This window comes from Panthera tigris, chromosome B3, assembly GCF_018350195.1.
Source record: "Panthera tigris isolate Pti1 chromosome B3, P.tigris_Pti1_mat1.1, whole genome shotgun sequence".
NCBI lineage: Eukaryota > Metazoa > Chordata > Mammalia > Carnivora > Felidae > Panthera > Panthera tigris.
Genome location: NC_056665.1, coordinates 70,511,707 through 70,531,974, shown reverse-complemented (window position 1 = coordinate 70,531,974; position 20,268 = coordinate 70,511,707). Strand labels below are relative to the sequence as shown.

Below are 20,268 nucleotides of genomic sequence, written 5' to 3'. Positions count from 1 at the left end.
TTCTCTAACAACTACATCTACAACTGCAACACCTTCAACAGTATCTATCACACTTCCTTGCTTTCTATTTTGCTCCATAGCATTTACTACCATCTGACAAGGTATATTGTATACTTATTTATTTTGTTCACTGTCTGCTTCTCCCAACTACCTGATAAAAGCTTCATTGAGGGCAGGCATTTTGTTTTATTCACTGCTATATCCATCAAGCTTGGAAAACTTCCTGGTACATGGTAGGCATTCAATAAATATTGTTTAATCAATAGGCTTTACTGCTATTAAGGCCAAAAAACACTCTCTGCATAAACATAGTGAAAGTAAAAGCTATGTTTTTACTCACATTCCACAGAAAGGTTCTAAATAAAAATGCTAATTTATTTCTCAAACGTATAGAAAAGTTCTAAGCAAAATTGTCCCCTCCTCAAAGTGATTTATAAGCAGCTACTGAGTATCTAAAAGTCTACAAAATATTCCTACTGCAAGGGGCACCCTTTTTCCAATACTGTTACTGGTTGAACTAATTTGTCCACTGTGGTGGAAAGGGTTGGACTTTCAGTTAGGAGACATAGTTTTTACCCTCAGATCTGTTCTACAGTTCAACTTCCTTGAATTTCATTTCCTCATGTGCAGAAGGTACCTACTTAATTTTTTCTCAGCCAAAATAAAAATAAGCACTGACAAACTTTTTGTTAAAATGTAAAACTATAGGAGCTTACTATGTTAACAGATAATCATAAACCCTCTCTTACAAAGGTAGATTAGAGGGAGATCTGGAACCTTCACTTCCCTTTAGGAATACGTTGGGCCACTTGCACAATACCTCCAGGGTTCCATGAATCAAAGTTTGAAATGCCCTGGACTAGAGATCCCTCTGGTACTTCCTGCGTTTTTTTTATATTCTGATTTCTTTCCCTCTTGATACTTGCTTGCAGATAATTAAGTCTGAATATCCAATCTCCCAAATTTTTATTTCCTTTGTCCTTCTTCGTCTATACCCATTCTCAACTTCAGTAGGCATACAAGAGAGTTTTGAAGTACTCACCTCTAGCGTTTTATACGCTTTAGTTAATTCCCCAACCCCTGCCAGATACATATTCCTAAAGCATATTCCCCTGCACTGAAAAGGTGAGTAGCATTCCATTTTCCAACAATTACAAAATCCTAAGAACTGTGTTTAAGATACTCTAAAATATGGTCCAATAAAACTCTGACATATGCTATACTCTAGCCAATCTAGAGCATCTGTTCTTAGATTACTTATAATTTTCTTTACTCATGCCTTTATATTTGTCTGTATGTGTCATGGAATCTTCCATCACCATCTCTGCCTTTCACAACATTTATGTCTCATTTAAGGTCCTTTGCAAATATACATTTTTGTCTTCTTCTGTCTCTTTTGTATTTACCTCATCCTTTTCCTCCAGCCTCTTTTCCTTATTTTCACTTTTATCTTTTCTGAACTTTCCAACATAATCTCTCCTGATGTTCCACACATTATAAAGTGTATATATGCATTATACATATATATTTATAAACATACTATATATTATAAATATGTGTGTACACATATGCATATATTTAAAACATTATAAATGTATATTGTACATATATTTATAAATATATTTTAAATGTGAGGTGCCTGGGTGGCTCAGTTGGTTGAGCCCCTGACTTCGGCTCAGGTCATGATCTCACAGCTCTATGAGTTCGAGCCCCACATCGGGCTCTGTGCTGACGGCTCGGAGCCTTGAGCCTGCTTTGGATTCTGTGTCTCCCTCTCTCTCTGCCCCTAACCGACTCGCATTCTGTCTCTGTCTCTCTCAAAAATAAACAAACATTTAAAAAAATTAAAAAAATATTTTAAATTTATGCATGTACATATATACATATATTTATAATACATATAATCTTCTATTTGAATTTTATGTTACATTGTTTATTTTAATTGCCCTTCACATTTGCAAGCTACTTACAGATAAGCGCTTTGTCTTACGTTTTGAAATCTTATTTGCAGTTTTGCATGTAGTATTCAATTTTTATAAATTTCTGAATTAAATTTAATTGGGGAATACAGACAAAAATGACATATTCTATTTGGCCTAAGTGATTTATAGTTTTGCAATATTGTAATATTTTGCTATACCTATCTTTACAGTATTAGAATGAGTCCTAAAACAATAGGTATTCCACAAAAGTGCTAATATTAGTGATTGGGACAGAATTGAACCTGCAGAGAGAATGAGTTACTTTATAAGAACAGTCTAATTAAAACACTCAGAACCTTGCCTTTGGATATATTTTCACAGAAAACGAATGCTATATCAGTTATAGTAAGGCATTAAATTAACTAATGTGTAGATAAATTGGGAACATGATTTTTCAGTAATGTGAATCCCTAGATAGAAATAATATTTACTGGTCTCTAATATAAAAGTGCTTGTTAACAATGGTCCCAGTGGGACAAAATTATGCATCATTGAGAAATACATGGTCACCCTTACTTCCTTTTAAATAAAATGTGTAAAGCACAAGGATTATTGCAAACCATATGAAAATAACATTTCTCATATCGTCATGACACCTCAGGTTATACATGTGACACTTCTGAAATAAAAACAGTAAACAAATTCCAACCTCTCTTAGTGAGTCTGTATGGCGACTGCATGTTGATTCATGTAAGTTTTAATACTTCTGCCACTTCAAATAGGTCTCTGTAAATGAACTATTTTAATATAATACTCTAATTATAGGAATGAGATTGACTTTGTATATGCATGTTTGAGCTCCCTCTTAATGCTCTGATTGAGTTCATTTTTCCGCATGGAACTAAACTTCAGACCCTCTTCTGCACACTCAGTGACTGTTATCTTTAAGCTTACTTCTGATTATATGGCACCTAGTGTAGTGACACAGTTAATGGTCAATATATTTGCTTAAATTCACTTGCTTCTTTACACATATAGACACACATATAGTTTTTTAGTTGTTGCACTGATTTCCATGCAAATAGTTATGCCAACATACCATTATTAGAATGCTTAGCATACAATTTTTACAATGAAAATTTTGGCCTTGTTACTTGCTTGCATTATTTAACTTGAGATTTGGTAATATAATGATAGAATATACTTGAAGGGTTATTGTGTGCATTCTAGGTTTTATATGTACATATAATATGTATATATATGCATTTTTTGCTGAAGATTATATATGTGTGCATAATCTAGTAGGATATATAAATGTATATATACATATATATACTTTGTACTTCTGTATATGTCTATATTTCTGTCTACATTCTTATAGAATTTTTAGCACATAAGCACACAAGAAATGGAAGCTAATTATCTCATCCAAAAATTATAGGGTACATATAATAATCCAATTTTATTCTGTATTTAATAACTTCTAGATTTTTTTTAGACCTTGTGCTTTGGAAATTACTGAATCAAGTATTATACATACATACATATATGTGTACATACATACACACATACACACACATCATTTCTAACTGGATGAAACCAAAAAAGGTTTTCGAAGTGGAAAAATCAGTGAAATAAAAAAAAATGATTATATTTAGTTATTTCAGTTATTTTAATGGCATCGTTGGTTCTTCTAATTAAAAACTATTGATGGGCAATTTATAAACACTGTGTGCACTGAACCATTCTTAGTTTAATGTGAACTACAATGATTACTTCAGTCTCTATTATTTTACGGATCTTATAGTATTTGTGTACTGGCTTTGGTGACTCAGCTAGTGAGTAAAGTATCCGTAATATAGTGCTCAGAAAGAGTAACATACATAAAAATCTCTAGCTTACTTTCATTAGGAAAAGTTGGAGAGCCCATTTTCTTTATTGTATGTGACTTGTAGTTTGTCTCTTATGGAGTTTTTTTTCACTTCAAAGATTTTTTTTTAATGTTTATTTTTGAGAGAGAGAGAGAGCACAAGCAGGGGAGGGCGGGGGTGGGGGGGGGAGAGGGACACACAGATTTCTAAGCAGGCTCCAGGCTCTGAGCTGTCAGCACAGAGCCTGACACAGGGCTCGAACTCAGAAACCATGAGATCCTGACCTGAGTCTAAGTCAGACGCTTAACTGACTGAGCCACCCAGGCACCCCTGTTTGTCCTTTTACCTTTAATCTACCCTATAATAATTTTGGGGCGGAAGGGCACATGCTTTTTTAAATTTATAGGCTACAGAATTAATGGAATTACTCAAAAGTAAATAGTTAAAGACAGAGATTTGGATTAAGATTTGGTCTGGTTGCTAGTTATATAGTCTGAGCACTGTGTGTCTTGCAAATTACAGGACTGAGTGATCCAAGAATTCTATTTATACGAAAATATGCCTGTATTCCTTATCATTTATAAAATTTCACCTGAATTAATAACATGTAATAATTTTTCTGGTGTTTAAAGCTCTCTATATTAGATGGATTCTTATGTAATCATTTCTAGGCCTACAGGGTCTTAGAGTATCCTCAGATCAACAAAATCTCTGGGATTTTCATATTTCTGTGGAAAATATTTATAGTAAGCCTTGGCTTATTTTAAGAGATTAAGGTTAGGAGTAGTATATTTCCAATTGCAAGGAATATGCAAAAGAGATTAGCTTATTTATAAGTCTCCTTACCCTGGTATTAGGAAAACTGACGAGCTAGCTGAGACAGAAATTTCAAGTTGAGAAGCATGCTGAGAAAACCCATTCCTTACCTTCCTTCAACTCTTTATTGATAGCTGTAATTTATAGGACAGAATTTAATTTTCTTTAATATAAGGCTTTGATTTCCATAAAAATGCCATCCTTTACAACCACCCCACCCAACACTGGCACTCCCCTTTCCAATAATAGGCAGCATTGGAAGATGAAACCTTTCGAACTTTAACTCCTAACTACTTAAATATGCTTTTGCTTAATGTTTAAATGTTTTGTTTAAATACTGAATTAAGTAATATGCCTTTTAATAAATTTTAAAAATAATGAATCTAATTGATTATATAAAAACTTTTTTTTAAGTTTTGTTTTTGAAGAGAGAGAGCACACGTGTGTGTGCACACGGGAGGGACGGAGGGGGGGGGAGAGAGAGAGAGAGAGAGGGAAAACCCCAAGTAGGTCCCCCTCAGTGCAGAGCCCTGATGGGATGTTCCATCTATGAACTCTGAGATCATGACCTGAGCCAAAATCATGATACACACACACACACACACACACGCACGCACGCACACACACACAAATGACCAATTCAATAAAGAATGAGGTGAAAAATAAATATTCTTACAGATCATTTTAGTGGTGTAAATTTTGGTACAATAAATCAAAAATTTCTGAGTTCCTAAACAAATAGTTATGTATAATTGTAAGTTTAGCTAAATAAAAGCAAGGTTATTACACGTTAATAACAGGGAAAATTGAAAAATTCCATAAAATAAAAATACCACAAGTACATTAAAAAACTGGTATAAAAGTACTGTATTGACATGGGGAAATATTTATGATATATTGTTAGTGGTAGGTTATAAAAGAATATGTACTGTATATATAGGGATAATATATATTAATATTTATTTTTTGAGAGAGACAGAGCACAAGCAGGAGAGGGGCAGAAAGAGAGAGGGAGACACAGAATCCGAAGCAGGCTCCAGACTCTGAGCTGTCAGCACAAAGCCCACTGGGTGGGGCTCAAAGGCACAAACCATGAGATCAGGACCTGACCCAGTTAGACCCTTAACTGACTGAGCCACCCAGGTGCCCCTAGGGATATATATTTAAATTAATGGTTATTATCTCTATGTGTTCTCATGAAAGATAATTTTATTTCATCTTATTACTTGATTTTCCTAAATTAAAAAACTGAAACTTGTAAATTAAAAAGAGCTTTGCTGTTTTTTCAGGTTAAAAAGATTATATGCCTATTGCAGGAAAGAAAAACTCAGCAAATACATAAATGGATAAAGAATAAAAACTATTATACTCTCTTACCCAGAGATAACCACTTTTAATACTTTACAGTAGGTCGTTAAAAGTTTTTATATATATACGACAGTAACAAGAGATGTCCATACAGGTGATTTTTGCAAATGAGTTTCAGAACCCTATAGTACTTTTCCTTAATTCCAGAAAAAGAAACAGAAGTTTAGACATTTATCTCATCTACTGCAGGTTTCACTAGGTGTGTGAACAAAGGAACATGATGACCTTGTATTTATTTTTTTTTAATGTTTATTTATTTTTGAGACAGAGAGAGACAGAGCATGAACGGGGAGGGTCAGAGAGAGAGGGAGACACAGAATCCGAAGCAGGCTCCAGGCTCCAAGCTGTCAGCACAAAGCCCAAAGCGGGGATGGAACTTCTGGATCGTGAGATCATGACCTGAGCCGAAGTCGGTCACTTAACTGACTGAGCCACCCAAGCACCCCCCTTAAGATAAAGTTTAAATTAAAAAAAAAAAAAAAGATGGAGTAGTAAGAAGGAGAGAGAACACTGGGTTGACAAAGGTTAAGTAGAGACAGACAAACTAAAGACAGACTCTATCATCTTGATTATTTTGCCTAAGGTGAGAAAGCTTCTTTGTGCCCTGCAAAGGCTTCCTGGCTTCTCTTCCAGAAATGGAGTGCCACGTGTAATGAGTTAATGGTCTACATTTCACAAGATAGGCTTTTGAGGAATTTCACTCCAGAAAAAGAGCCACCTACCTTTCTTAAATAGTAGAATCTAAACTAGGGTGTACATTCCCAAGCAAGTAAGCTGCTTGAGTATAAGAAAACAACATTTAGAGTTCTCTACATTTATGAAATATTCTTTAATTTCAATTATAGTTTATAATGTATATATTATTGTGGTGATATGTACATATAATTTACAGGTAATATACATGGTCATAACTATTGCTGTTAGAGGAGTTCAGCGAAAAACTCAGGGCCGCTACCTATCTAAAGGTAAGTTTTCTTATGTTGTGGCATTCAGTTATTCTTCAATATGCATCCTGTTAATTTCTTCAGAGTCATCTTTAGTAAATTAATTTTAATACTTAAATAAAACTTCCTAACTTATCAACATAGAGCTATTTTTCAAAGAAAAGAATCAGAGCCTCTAAAAGAGAATTTTTTTTTTTTTTAGTTCCCTACAAACTATACAGGGATAATTAGCATGTAGAAGAAAATAAAAGCAATTTTCTTTTGGCTGATATGAAACCAAAAATTTTAGTTTTTGTATATTTGGATCAACAAATATTATTGAACATCATCTATGAGTGAGGGACTGTAGAAAAAGATCAAAGAATGAATAAAATAGAATTTCTTTGAGAATCATAACACCTTTTTACATAAATTGTTAGAGAAGATATAGATTGATAATATCAGTAAACATGGGAATTTTTTTGTACTTAATGCTGACTGAAGATCACATGTTAAAGTCACAGAAATTCAGGGTCACTGGGTAGAAAAGAGCCATTATGCATTTACACAGAATCTAAATTAGGAACTAATTAAAAAAATAAAAATATATTAAGTCAAATAGTAACATGCTTAAATGTAAATAGACACCATTAAAATGCATGAAGGAGCTATTGTCTTAAGTAGGACGAATACATACTTAATAATTTAGGTACTATGTTAATTTATTCCTGCAAATATTTTCATCATTGATGGAACAAAGGCATAGTACCTAACATCTACTGATGTTATGGGCCACGTGCTGTCCTGAATATTTCATCTATTCTAATGCTCTTAATAATGACAATAGTCCTTTGAGGCATATACTATTATTTCTCCCAACTTACAGAAGGAAAAACTGAAGCACAGAAAGTTTAATTAACTTCCCCAAGGTCACACTGCTAGGAATTATAGGAAATACCATTCGAAACCTGTCAGTGTGACTCAGACCTTAAGTTTCCTATTTATCAAGAATTTTATTTATTTATTTTTTATTTAGCACATATTTTTTGTTGTTGTTAAGAGAGAACCTTTTTTTTTTTAATATATGAAATTTATTGTCAAATTGGTTTCCATACAACACCCAGTGCTCATCCCAAAAGGTGCCCTCCTCAATACCCATCACCCACCCTCCCCTCCCTCCCACCCCCCATCAACCCTCAGTTTGTTCTCCGTTTTTAACAGTCTCTTATGCTTTGGCTCTCTCCCACTCTAACCTCTTTTTTTTTTTTTTCCTTCCCCTCCCCCATGGGTTTCTGTTAAGTTTCTCAGGATCCACATAAGAGTGAAACCATATGGTATCTGTCTTTCTCTGTATGGCTTATTTCACTTAGCATCACACTCTCCAGTTCCATCCACGTTGCTACAAAAGGCCATATTTCATTTTTTCTCATTGCCACGTAGTATTCCATTGTGTATATAAACCACAATTTCTTTATCCATTCATCAGTTGATGGACATTTAGGCTCTTTCCATAATTTGGCTATTGTTGAGAGTGCTGCTATAAACATTGGGGTACAAGTGCCCCTATGCATCAGTACTCCTGTATCCCTTGGGTAAATTCCTAGCAGTGCTATTGCTGGGTCATAGGGTAGGTCTATTTTTAATTTTCTGAGGAACCTCCACACTGCTTTCCAGAGCGGCTGCACCAATTTGCATTCCCACCAACATAGCACATATTTATTTTTTCAAAAATACAAATAGGAGGAAGAAACCAGAAATAAGTAAAGTTGATTACTTATACGGAGTGATTTAAAATGAGATGGAAGTTATGGAAGGGATGACACTATTATCAGTATGCCGTTAGTTGTGGAAGTGATATGTAAACTTATGTTTTAATTTTTTTAATGTTTATTTTTTTGAGAGAGAAAGAGGGGGAGGGGCAGACAAAGGGAGAGACAGCATCCCAAGCAAGCTCCATGCTGTCAGTACAGAGCCAGACATGGTGTTCACTATCACAAACTGTGAGTTCATGACCTGAGCTGAAATCAAGAGCCAGATGCTCAACTGACTGAGCCCCGCAGGCACCTAAAGTTGTGTTTTTAAAACATGATTATCATGCTGGGATTCAGAGATGAAAGCCACGGTTACAGAGTCATTACAAAATGACTGCATGTAACATTTATTTGTGTGCTTATAAGGATCTATATGCTGAGGGGAATGGGATACCAGGCTTGACTTTGCTCATTCACTGCCACAATACTATGATTTTTTTTTCCATTTCACTTTACAGGAATGTTTCTGATCCCATCTCAAAAGTTTGAAATCATGGACCAAGGAAATAAATCGGGAGTGACTGAATTTATATTGCATAGTCTTTCAGGTTCTCGAGAGCTACAACTTTTCTATTTTGCATTTTTTACACTTTTCTATTTATCCATTGTGCTGGGGAACCTCCTCATCGTGCTCACAGTCATCTCTGAACCTGCACTACACACACCCATGTACTTTCTGCTCAGTAACCTCTCCTTCATTGATGTGTGTCTATCCACATTTGCCACCCCCAAAATGATTATTGACTTCCTTATGGAGCACAAGACCATCTCTTTTGAGGGATGCATGACCCAAATATTTTTTCTGCATGTTTTTGCTGGTGGTGAAATGATGCTCCTTGTTGCCATGGCCTATGATAGATATGTAGCCATATGTCGACCCCTGTACTATGCGACCATCATGAGTGCACGCAAGTGCACAATCCTTGTGGTGGGCTCCTGGCTTACTGGGGTTCTGCACTCAATAAGTCAGTTGGCCTTCACAGTAAACCTTCCATTCTGTGGCCCCAATAAAGTGGACAGTTTTTTCTGTGACCTTCCCCTGGTTATCAAACTTGCCTGCACCAATACCTTTACTTTTGAGGTACTGATGCTTTCAGACAGTGGTCTAATGGCCATGACCTCCTTTGTGCTCTTGCTGATCTCCTACACAGTCATCCTGGCTAGTGTGAGACGGCACTCCTCAGCACGCATGGCCAAGGCGAGGGCCACCCTGACTGCCCACATCACTGTGGTGACCCTCTTCTTTGGTCCCTGCATCTTCATTTATGCCTGGCCTTTTAGCAGTCTCCCAGTGGATAAGGTTCTCTCCATATTTTATACTGTTTTCACCCCTCTTTTAAACCCCATGATTTACACCTTAAGAAATAAGGAGGTAATATCAGCAATGCAAAAACTAAGGACTCGACATGTGCATTTCTGAAAGTCTCCCAGATAATCCTTATGATAAATAAATAGCCTATAATAAAAGCCAGGTTAGTGTATCTTACTCTGTAAACTACTGTTATGTCTGAAATATCAGAGTACTCATTTTCTTCCTTCTGGTATTTTCTAACAGTAAACAAACCATGTTAACAGAATTGGACTTATTTTTTGTTTATGAAATAATTCTTATTTAATTTGGACTAAATTTATTTATGTCTTTTCCTATAAGATATGTCTGTCAAAATTCATGCTTTATCCAATAAACTTAATATGAAAATTTACAAAATATTAAAATATTTACCTCATATTTTAAAGTTTCAGAAGAATGATTGATTTGCAGTTTTTCTCCAGTCATCATCTTATCTTGTATTACAAATTAGAAAGAGGAATTGCCATAAATTTTATCTTGTTCTTACCATCTTTAGGTGACAGAATAAGTTTTCTGATTATATACCTCAACTCTCTCTCCCTCTGTAAATTTATACAAATACCCACACTTACATTCTTTGCTATTCAAATGATTTCTCTCTGAATTAAGAAACTAAGTAGATTGAGATTTTTCTTCTTGTATATTTTGCAATGAACTCTCACAAAAAACTACCCAAACATAGGGACCAAAGAGCAAATAGATTATGTTTCAGGATTCATGATCTGAACTGAGAAACCTAGGAAGATCCATACATTTACATTAACCATGTTACAGATACTAAAACTTGAGCCCACAATGCTTCTTTATATCAGCATATTAATGTGGGAAATCAAATAACTATGTTGTGGGCTAGGACGTTATACGGAACGCATTGCAAAGCAGAAAACTGCTTTCTTGACTTGCTGAAAACAGCATGCCATGCTTCACTTATCTAGTTAATGTATATCCAAGGGGCACTCACTTCGCTTAGCTAGTTAATGTATACTTAGGGGCTAGGTCCTGCCTATGCTCATAAATTCCTTAGACCACGTTATTGCATGGAATATTTCACCTTGTCTTAACTTGTTTTTATGCACCTTTCTATACATTCTTACTGGCATGTACCCACTGAGTATTGCACAATGTTATCCTAAATGTCTGCTCAATAAATACGGGAGCTTGAGAGTAGCTCAGAGAGACTTCCGTTAGCCTCCCTCTCACCTCTCCTGACTTGCATGCAGTCTTGAGTAATCCTTTGCTGGGCAAAGCCGATAGCTGAACCCACATATTAAAGTTTAGAACTGACATTCAAAGTTCAATGACTACCTACAAAAGTGTGTATCACTCCATACATAAGTAGACACTTTTCACCAACAGTACTAAATATATATTTTTGCTCTATATATTTATTCTCTTACCTATCTATATCATTCATGCTCTCTAATCCACAACAACCAGTAAAACGTAATTCAGAATATATTTTTTCAAAGCTCTAAGAACACAGAATGATTTTAACTTTTTAAAGGAACACTACATATTCACACTTCAATTTAATATTTAATTCTTACAGTCTATCCCCTCTTTCATCAATTAGAAGACTAAGAGTCACATGTTGTACAAGTTAAGTGACTTGAGCACATTCAAAATCAGCAAGTAGAAGAAATGATACAAATAACATCCATTTCTGATTTGTAGTATTTGAAAGGAAAGCCATACCCCAAAGGCAAGCTGTTTCTGAAACAGAGTGTGTAGAAGAAATGGTAGTTTGGAACAGGATTTAATACCAATTATGTTTTAAACAGTTTTTGATTCACTTTTCACTTTCATAATTTTACCACTCCACAAGGCTCTGGTGATTCCTTTGGGAAACAGAATTAAAAAAATAAACCAATATAGTACAGAGTCATATGATGGGGTGATGATGATAATGATAAAGCCAAACATACTTAATGATAACAATATAATTTATAAATTATGTTAATATGTCATCTCTTTTGATTCTCACAAAATTTCTGTAGATAAGAAAAATAATATTATACCTCTGCTTCTGACAATATTGAAATTTAGGTCATTCTGAAACTCTTGCAAAAATACTTACGAATTCTAGATGCATTCATTAAAATAAATAAATGACCTCATGGCATCTGAAATAGTGGGAGCTCTGAGAGAGGAAAATTGATGGAAAGTGACTGCAGGTCATAAAAATGATGGAGAGTGCTTGGTCATTAGGGGGGAAATTTTGTCTGTCCAAGAGTGTGATGTAGGATTGGATCTTTTCAATCTGGGACTCTTAGGGAAGGTATACAGAGGAGGGTGCTATGGAGCACAAGGAAAAGCTAGTGGCCTAGCCTACAGATAGAAAAACTGCTTTGTCTTAGAAATTATAATCATGGGATTGCCCATATATAAGTTTTGAGTTTGAATTTATAGTCTCTGCACAGTCAGAAGAGCTTTAACCTGAAAAATCAACATTAGCTATTGGGAACCCAATGGGTCACTGAATTTTGGGGGTCATTTGAAAGCACAAAGACCAAAACTTCTCTGAGTGGTTGCATCACAAAAACTGGCCCAAAGATTGAGATACATGAATTTTGGCTGAACCCGAGTTTACAGTCAAATTCAAAAACACACGAGGAGCCTATCCACAATGAACAGCCAGTCAGGGGGAACAAACAGCAGACTAACTTCCTGCTCTCTTCTCAGATCAGTAATAAATCGATAGGATACATGTTATGAAACAAATATGTTCAAAATGTCTAAACATACAAAGCCAATATAAAAGAAGAAATTGTTACTATCATAAAAGAAAAGCAGGTGACTTCTGTTCTGGGGAAGAGGAGTAGACATAATTTCCATATCCCTCCTCCTAAATACAATCATAATCACTTGTTGATATAAATTGTTTTATATATAAAACAAACATTATAACACTCTGAAATTTGGAGAGAAGAAGGTAGACTGGATATGGACCCAAGATGTTATATGACATGACAACAACTCAGGAACGCTAATGAAAACAGCCCGAAAAAAGCCCCAACGAAAGCCTGTTCATTCTAGCCAAACAACCAGGAAAGGGTCAGCCTAGCAAGACAGAAAACTTTATACAACTTCTCTACTTCAGCAAAACACTCTAAAAAAATCTTTGGTCCCACCTCACCTATACCAGCAAAGGCCAAATGAGTAGCGTAGGTTCCTACTGCTGGCCAAGATGTAACAAGCTACCCCAGCACTCCCACACACAGAGGTGGTGTCAGAAAAGGCCAAAGATGGAGCCTGAACTTTCATCTTTGTCAGACTGGACTCAGCACCTCCTCCTATGGTATAAGTAAGTAGCAGTGACAAAGTAATCCTAACCCTCCCAGCCAGGGAAATCAATGGAGGCCTAGTGAGGCGTCAGAACTCTTCTTACCTCCCAGTAGTAACAAAAAGTGTCCTCACCTCCCCTCTGGTGCCTACTGAAGCAGAGTTGGGAAACTGAATTTCTATTCCCACCTGGCAGTAACAAAGTGGTGTTCCTTCTGTCTTTGCCTGTCAGAAAAGTGTAAAAATAAGCCAACTAAAACATAAAGTCTAAACAAGGTTCAGAGTCTTAAATATACTGCACATAATGTTGAGATTTCAATTCAAAATCAATCATACAAAGCAGAAAAATCTCAACTGGAACAAAAAAAGAAAATCAGTATATGTCAACATCAAGGTGATAGAGGTGTTTGAATTATCTGACAGATTTTATAGAAGCCATCCTAAAAATGCTTCAATGACCAATTATGAATACATTTAAAATAAATGATAAAAAATTGGACCTCTCAGCAAAGAACAGAATAGAAAGTCTTCGCAATTAGAAGATACAAAAAAGAATCAAATGTAAATAAAAATGTGAATGTAAATCAAATGTAATCGATTAATGATTACCATATATAAATTAAAAAAATAAAAACAAACACCCGAAACTCAATGGATGGTCTTACAGCAGAATGGGAGACACAAAGGATTAAATCAGTGAAGTGAAATGTGCAATAGAAATTTTTCATTTTGAACAAGAGAGAGAAAATAGACTAAACAGATCATTCTACTCTCAATGAGACAGAAAATTCTTCCTACCTCAAGGGAAAGGGATAATGATATCGATTAATTTTGACTTATTATATTATGTGTGCATGTTACAATTGTGAGGGCAGCCACTAAAGTAAAAATAAAATATATGATTTTCAAACTAGTAAAGGAAACAAATGTGAAACAAACTCAATCTGCTTAATAGAAGGCATGAATGAAAAAGGAAAGGAACATAGCAAAAACAAAGCATAAGATAGTGAACATAAATACAAATAGGAGAGAGAGAGAGAGAGAGAGAGAGAGAGAGAGAGGAGAGAGGAGAGGGAAGTGAGTCTTAATTTACCAGCTTTTTATAAACCTAATGACATAGCTTCTAAATGCATAAAGGGAAGAATTATAAGAAAAAGTGGAAAATATCACAATCACCATAAAAATAACAGGCAGCAAAATTTGCTAATTCTACAGAACTGAAACATGATCAGCTAGATCTAAGGAGCATGTGGGAGAAAGACATAGCACAATTACCTTAGACATGTTATCTAGTTCATTTCCTGTGAATGGGCATACTTCTGATTGAACCAAGTCCACCTGGGTTCTGTGAATGAGAAAGACCATTAATAGTTTTTACAACTGTTAAAAACAGGCATTTCACAGAAGAAAACTAAATGTATAATAAATTTATGAAACAAGTTAGAAGTAATAATCAAGGAAAAGCCAATAATAACCACAATAATATACCTGTGAACATATGCTTAGTTGGTAAATATCAATATATACTTATTTTACTTTTTAAATGTTTATTATTTCTGAGAGAGAGAGAACAGGGGAGGGACAGAGAGGGAGACAGAGGATCTGAAGTGGGTTCTGAGCTGAAAGAAAAGAGCCCAATGTGGGGCTCTGATGAACCCCAAGGATCATGACCTGAGCTGATGACCTGAGCTGAAGTTGGACACTCAACCAACCGAGTCACCCATGTGCCCAAAAATCAATATATGTGTCAATATATTTTATGTGTGCCCAAAGAAGGACAATCTTGAAAGGGCACAAACTCATTGGGGAAAGTGTGGTTCCTCTCACAGCTTAGTACAGAAGTTCACTGGTTTGGCCAGGTAAGAGCTAGTCTTGATGGCTGGGCAAGTGTTAGGCTACTCATTGTGCTGGTGAGGAAACAGGTAGTCAGCAACTGGTGGGGTGTGTGTGCACAAGAACTCTAGGTTCTGGCATGGGTAAAAACCTTTCAGAGTGGGGAGACTTGGTTTTTGTGTGGAGAATGCTGTGAAAAGGTTATCACCAGAATGGGGCCACAAGGTCACAAAAGTATTGCATTCTGGGTCCCTGGCTGGGACAGCCTCCAGTGTGTTTCCACACATCCACACCACTGACCCTAGACCATGCCTGAACTGGTAGCAGAATCTCTTCATCTTGCAATGTGCCTCTGGGTTCCTACTCCGAGAAAGGTTAACATCATGCTCACTGTAAAGCAGAAGTATTTAAAGGCATTCTGTTTATTACAGGGCATCTAATGAAGGGTGAATTCAGAGCTGAGAAGCAATAAATTGATAAATAAAACTAAGTTCAAATGTGTTAAGCCATTTTGTAGGATAACTGGAAACATGTAGTACTGCTAAAGATACATGCCCTTTATAATTTAGCAATTATTCTGCTAAGAATACATTCTGGAGAACCTCTAGCACATATTTACTCACAAAAATGTTCATTTTAATATTGTTTATAATAGCAAGCACTGAAACAAGCTGGGTGTCTATTCACAAAAACTTGACAGATTAGTAGTGTATTCATACAATGAGAAAACTACAGCATTAAAATGAACTAAAACAGGGGCACCTGGGTGGCTCAATCTGTTAAGCATCCGACTTTGGCTCAGGTCATAATCTCATGGCTCATGGGTTCAAGCTCCACATCGGGGCTGACAGATCAAAGCCTAGGGCCTGCTTCGGATTCTGTGTCTCCCTCTCTGTTTATCCCTCCCCTGCTCTTGCTTTCTCTCTCTTTCAAAAATAAACGTTAAAAAAATAAATTAAATGACCTAAAACTATGTGTATGACTATTGATAACTGTCTCAAATAAATTATTTAGTGGAAAATAGCTAGTTGCAGAAGATTTAAATACACATGCAAATCCAGGCTATCTATTTCTTTGTGGATATGTTCCTGTGAGTAAAACTATAAAAATAAGTCATGGGGATGTTAAATACCAAACTCAGGTTAACTGTGGAAAATTAATTTGTGCCGCTATATAAGATGCTCCAACTAACAAGTGTAGGAGGGGAAAAAAACCATTTTTCCCTCTACCCATCCTAGGCTTATTGGCTAAGGGCCTGTGCATTAAACAAAAGACAGATAAACAAGAGAAAAACACGCAGAAGTTTATTAACATGTGCAATGCATCTACATGAGAGCACTCAGAAATGAGTAACAGAAAGAGTTGGTTAGAACTTGGTCTTATATAGCATTTTAAAAGAACTATGAATTTTAGAGAAATGACAAGACAAAAGAAAAGGTGTCTGAATTTCCACGGGAGCCAACTGTGGGAAGGCAAATATATGGAGAAACAAATAAAACATAAAAGTCATCAGCCTTTTAGTGAGTTTGTTATATAGATTCCTTTGGTGCCCTCTCTGGGCTGAAAAGGATCTAGAGTTGTCTGTGGTAATTAACTTCTATCCTTCCTGGTAGAGAGCAGATGGGGGGACACCTTTACAAATTTATGTCCTACTTTTAGGCAAACAGCCGGGGGAGTAGTGAGCTTTTCTTGTATCTGCTTCTCAGTTACCTTCAGCTCAAAATGATTTAGATGCCAAAGTGGTATATTTTGGGGTGGTGTGTGTGTGTGTATGTATGTGTATGTATATATGTATATATATGTATATATATATATATATATATATATACACACACACACATATATGTATAGTTATGTTGTTATATTTATAATATATATATTGAGGATTGGGGTGTCATATTCTAATACCTTTCACAATATTTTAGTCCTAATAAAAATAAAGGAAATATGGTAAACATTAAAATGTCACAAAGATGAACATTTTAAACAAAGATATTAATAGTTGTCTTTATTTTCAGTGTACTTGAAATACTTAAAATCATCTTATACAAGTAAGGATAAACAGAGACTCACAAAGTTAAGTCATTTGTCCAAATACTTATTCTTAGTTTTTGACAGAACTGAGAACAAGAATCCATGTCCTGTAAGTTCTAATTACTTATCCTTTCCTCCATATCCACCACGTGCTCTAGAAGCAAGGATACAACATACCCTTCCATTAAAGCCAAAGCATTTCCATTTAGGCAAGAAATGTACTTTTCCACACATCTTCCCTAGAGTATCTGGTTGAACTGTGTAGAATTCACAGAAGATATTTACTCTACATACTGTCCAAGAGTTGAATGACCCTGTCTTTTGCTCCTATGGTCATCGTTGTAATTGTCAATAATATGAGATGTTACTTACTTTTTTCCATTGGGCATATGTAGTGAAAGGTATTAATAATAATCCCCATTGGAAGATGGAACTTGGCTATTTAATACTAATTCTCCAAAGCTTCAATTAGTCAATTAGATAAAACCACGGGACTACTCCAATTTGACAAAAAAAAACATCTATAAATATTGCTACTAGAAAGAGATTAATCCCACAACAGAAAAATTGAAAAATTCAAGTTACATCTCTGATATGCATTATATCAGGTAGGTTGTACCTGAAAAAGACATATATTAGAAATAGATTATGTCTAGTTACAAATTCAATTATTACACTGTGCTTCAGAGAAGATCTATAAATGGGAGAAAAGTGTATTAGAAGTCAAAGAAAGTGAATCAAGAGGAGGATGTTCATGTTGTCTTAGCATGATTAGGAAAATTTGTTAGAAATTATGTACAAAGGTAAAGTACCTTGGGAGATTATGACAAACTCTGTACTTAAAAAAATCCATTATTACACTCTTACCTATCACCTAAAGAAATTAAATAAAATGCAAATCAAGGCTATATATTTCTCGGTGGACATGTGCTTATGGAATAAAGCTATTTTTAAAAATAGTGGGTGTTAAATACCAAACTCAGGTATTTATATATATCAGGCTTATATAAAGCATTAATGATTTATTTTACTTACTGTGTGTTTAGAGTAAATCAGACAGCATTTATTTAACTTTATAGAATTATAGTGGAAATTTCTTCTAAGTATCTCATTTCTGTCACTTTTTAAACAGTTGGTAAACAAAATATGGTTTACTTTTAATACAACAAATAATATTCTATGCTATGATTCAAAAGAATTATTTTATCCCCTTTGTAATTGCTGGTTTGATTATTGGCACTGTTTTTTTTTAAGTTTATTCATTTTGAGAGAGAGCGAGTGGGGGAGGGGCAGAGAGAGAGGGAGCGAGAGAGAATCCCAGGCAGGCTCTGCACTGTCAGTGCAGAACCCGATGTAGGGCTCAAACTCACAAACCATGAGATAATGACCTAAACTGAAGTTGAATGCTTAACTAACTGAGCCATCCAGTTGCCCCAGTCATTAAGGTGTTAATGATTTAAGTGTGAGTTTGTATTACTAATGAGATGGAATATTCTTGTTCCATGTAGAAATGAATTTTATATAGGTGGTTTATGGTTTGCAGAGTTGAAAGTCATTCACTGGGAAGGTCTTTTTTGCACAGATTATAAGGCAGAAAAGTTGAATAAATGACCGATGTGAAGTGAAATATATTTCAGTTAACACTAAAACACATACATGGAAAATATTCCATGCACATTTATATAACAAGTCCTGTGAATGGTACATAAAAAGCATAAGAATACAAGAATCACTGAGCACGGCAGAGAAAGAATATCTACACAAAAGCTCTTTGAGAGAGTACATAATCTACATACAAGCAAAGTGCTAAAGCAACATTAAGAAAGAAATTTCAACTTTTAAGCCTCTAGGAAGGCTTTTAGAGGAGGTGGCATTTGCACTAGAATAGATTATCTGTGAAGGTCATCAGAAAATGAATATAGGGGCACCTGGGTGGCTTAGTCGGTTGAGTGTTTGGCTTCGGCTTAGGTCATGATCTTGTGGTCCACGAGTCCTATGTTGGGCTCTATGCTGACAGCTCAGAGCCTGGAGCCTACTTCGGATTCTGTGTCTCCCTCTCTCTCTTTGCACCTCCCCTGCTCACTCGCTCTCTCTCTCTCTCTCTCAGAAATAAACATTTTTAAAAAAGAAAATGAATATCAAGTGTTTATCAGCTTGACAAATGTTGAATAGTCTGGTTTTGGCTAGAGAATAGCAAGTGATATATATATACACCATAATATATGGTTGTCTGTCATGCTAAGGACTTTAAATTTTACTATCTTTTTTCACTTCAAGGAGTGATGAGATGTTACAAGTGGGAGAGGGAGGTCCAGGAAAAAGTAAGTTTATAACTTGGAAGAACAGTGGCAGTTTCATAGTGAAGAAAGGTTTAAAGGGAAAAAGAGCTGAACTGAGTAGAAAAATTTTGAGCTGTGGTCTGAGATGGCTGTGTAATGTCCACAACCAACAAACTGTCAGGAATATGTGTGGATTACTGGTGTGTAGTGAGAAATGGTGCTGCAAAATTAAAGGTCATCACACAGAGGCGAATGGAATGCTCAAGGAGGAGAGGGAACAAAATGAAGAGAGACTGATATGAACATAAAGTAAGAGAAAAAGCGAATAAGATGTATAGAAGGGGAAGGAACAAATCTGGAAATCTAAGCCAGGTCCTCAGTGGAAATCTATTTGTAAGGGGCAGTGCGTGTATGAAGGAATAAAAATATAAATTAAATAGTTAAATAATAAATTAAGACTATTAAAATAGATAGTAAAAAATTCCAAGAGGAATTCCAGGGGTTGTCTCACTTAAGAGTATAACAAAATTAGTTATCATAACCAGGTCTTTAAAAATATTTGATAAATAAAATTTTCCTTATTGTGGTAGCAAAAGGCATAATTGAGTATAGTAAGGTCTGAATAGGTAGAAAAGAAACAAAAGAAGGTAGAAGAATTAGGAAAATTTTTTCCTTGTTTTTGGGGAGGGGGCTTATTTCTCTGATGGTTCACACTGAACCCTTTGTCAGTAGATGTAAAGATAAAATGACAGTGGGAGAGACCACAAGGGCAAGATAA

General features: G+C 35.4%; 1 protein-coding gene across 1 annotated transcript; it reads left to right on the top strand.

The window, feature by feature from the left end:
• Positions 1 to 9,204: 9,204 nt before the first annotated feature.
• Positions 9,205 to 10,131, top strand: LOC102954770 (olfactory receptor 4K15-like). The gene has a single exon (XM_015541674.2). It carries the CDS (start codon positions 9,205 to 9,207, stop codon positions 10,129 to 10,131), a length of 927 nt encoding a protein of 308 aa, XP_015397160.2.
• Positions 10,132 to 20,268: the final 10,137 nt, after the last annotated feature.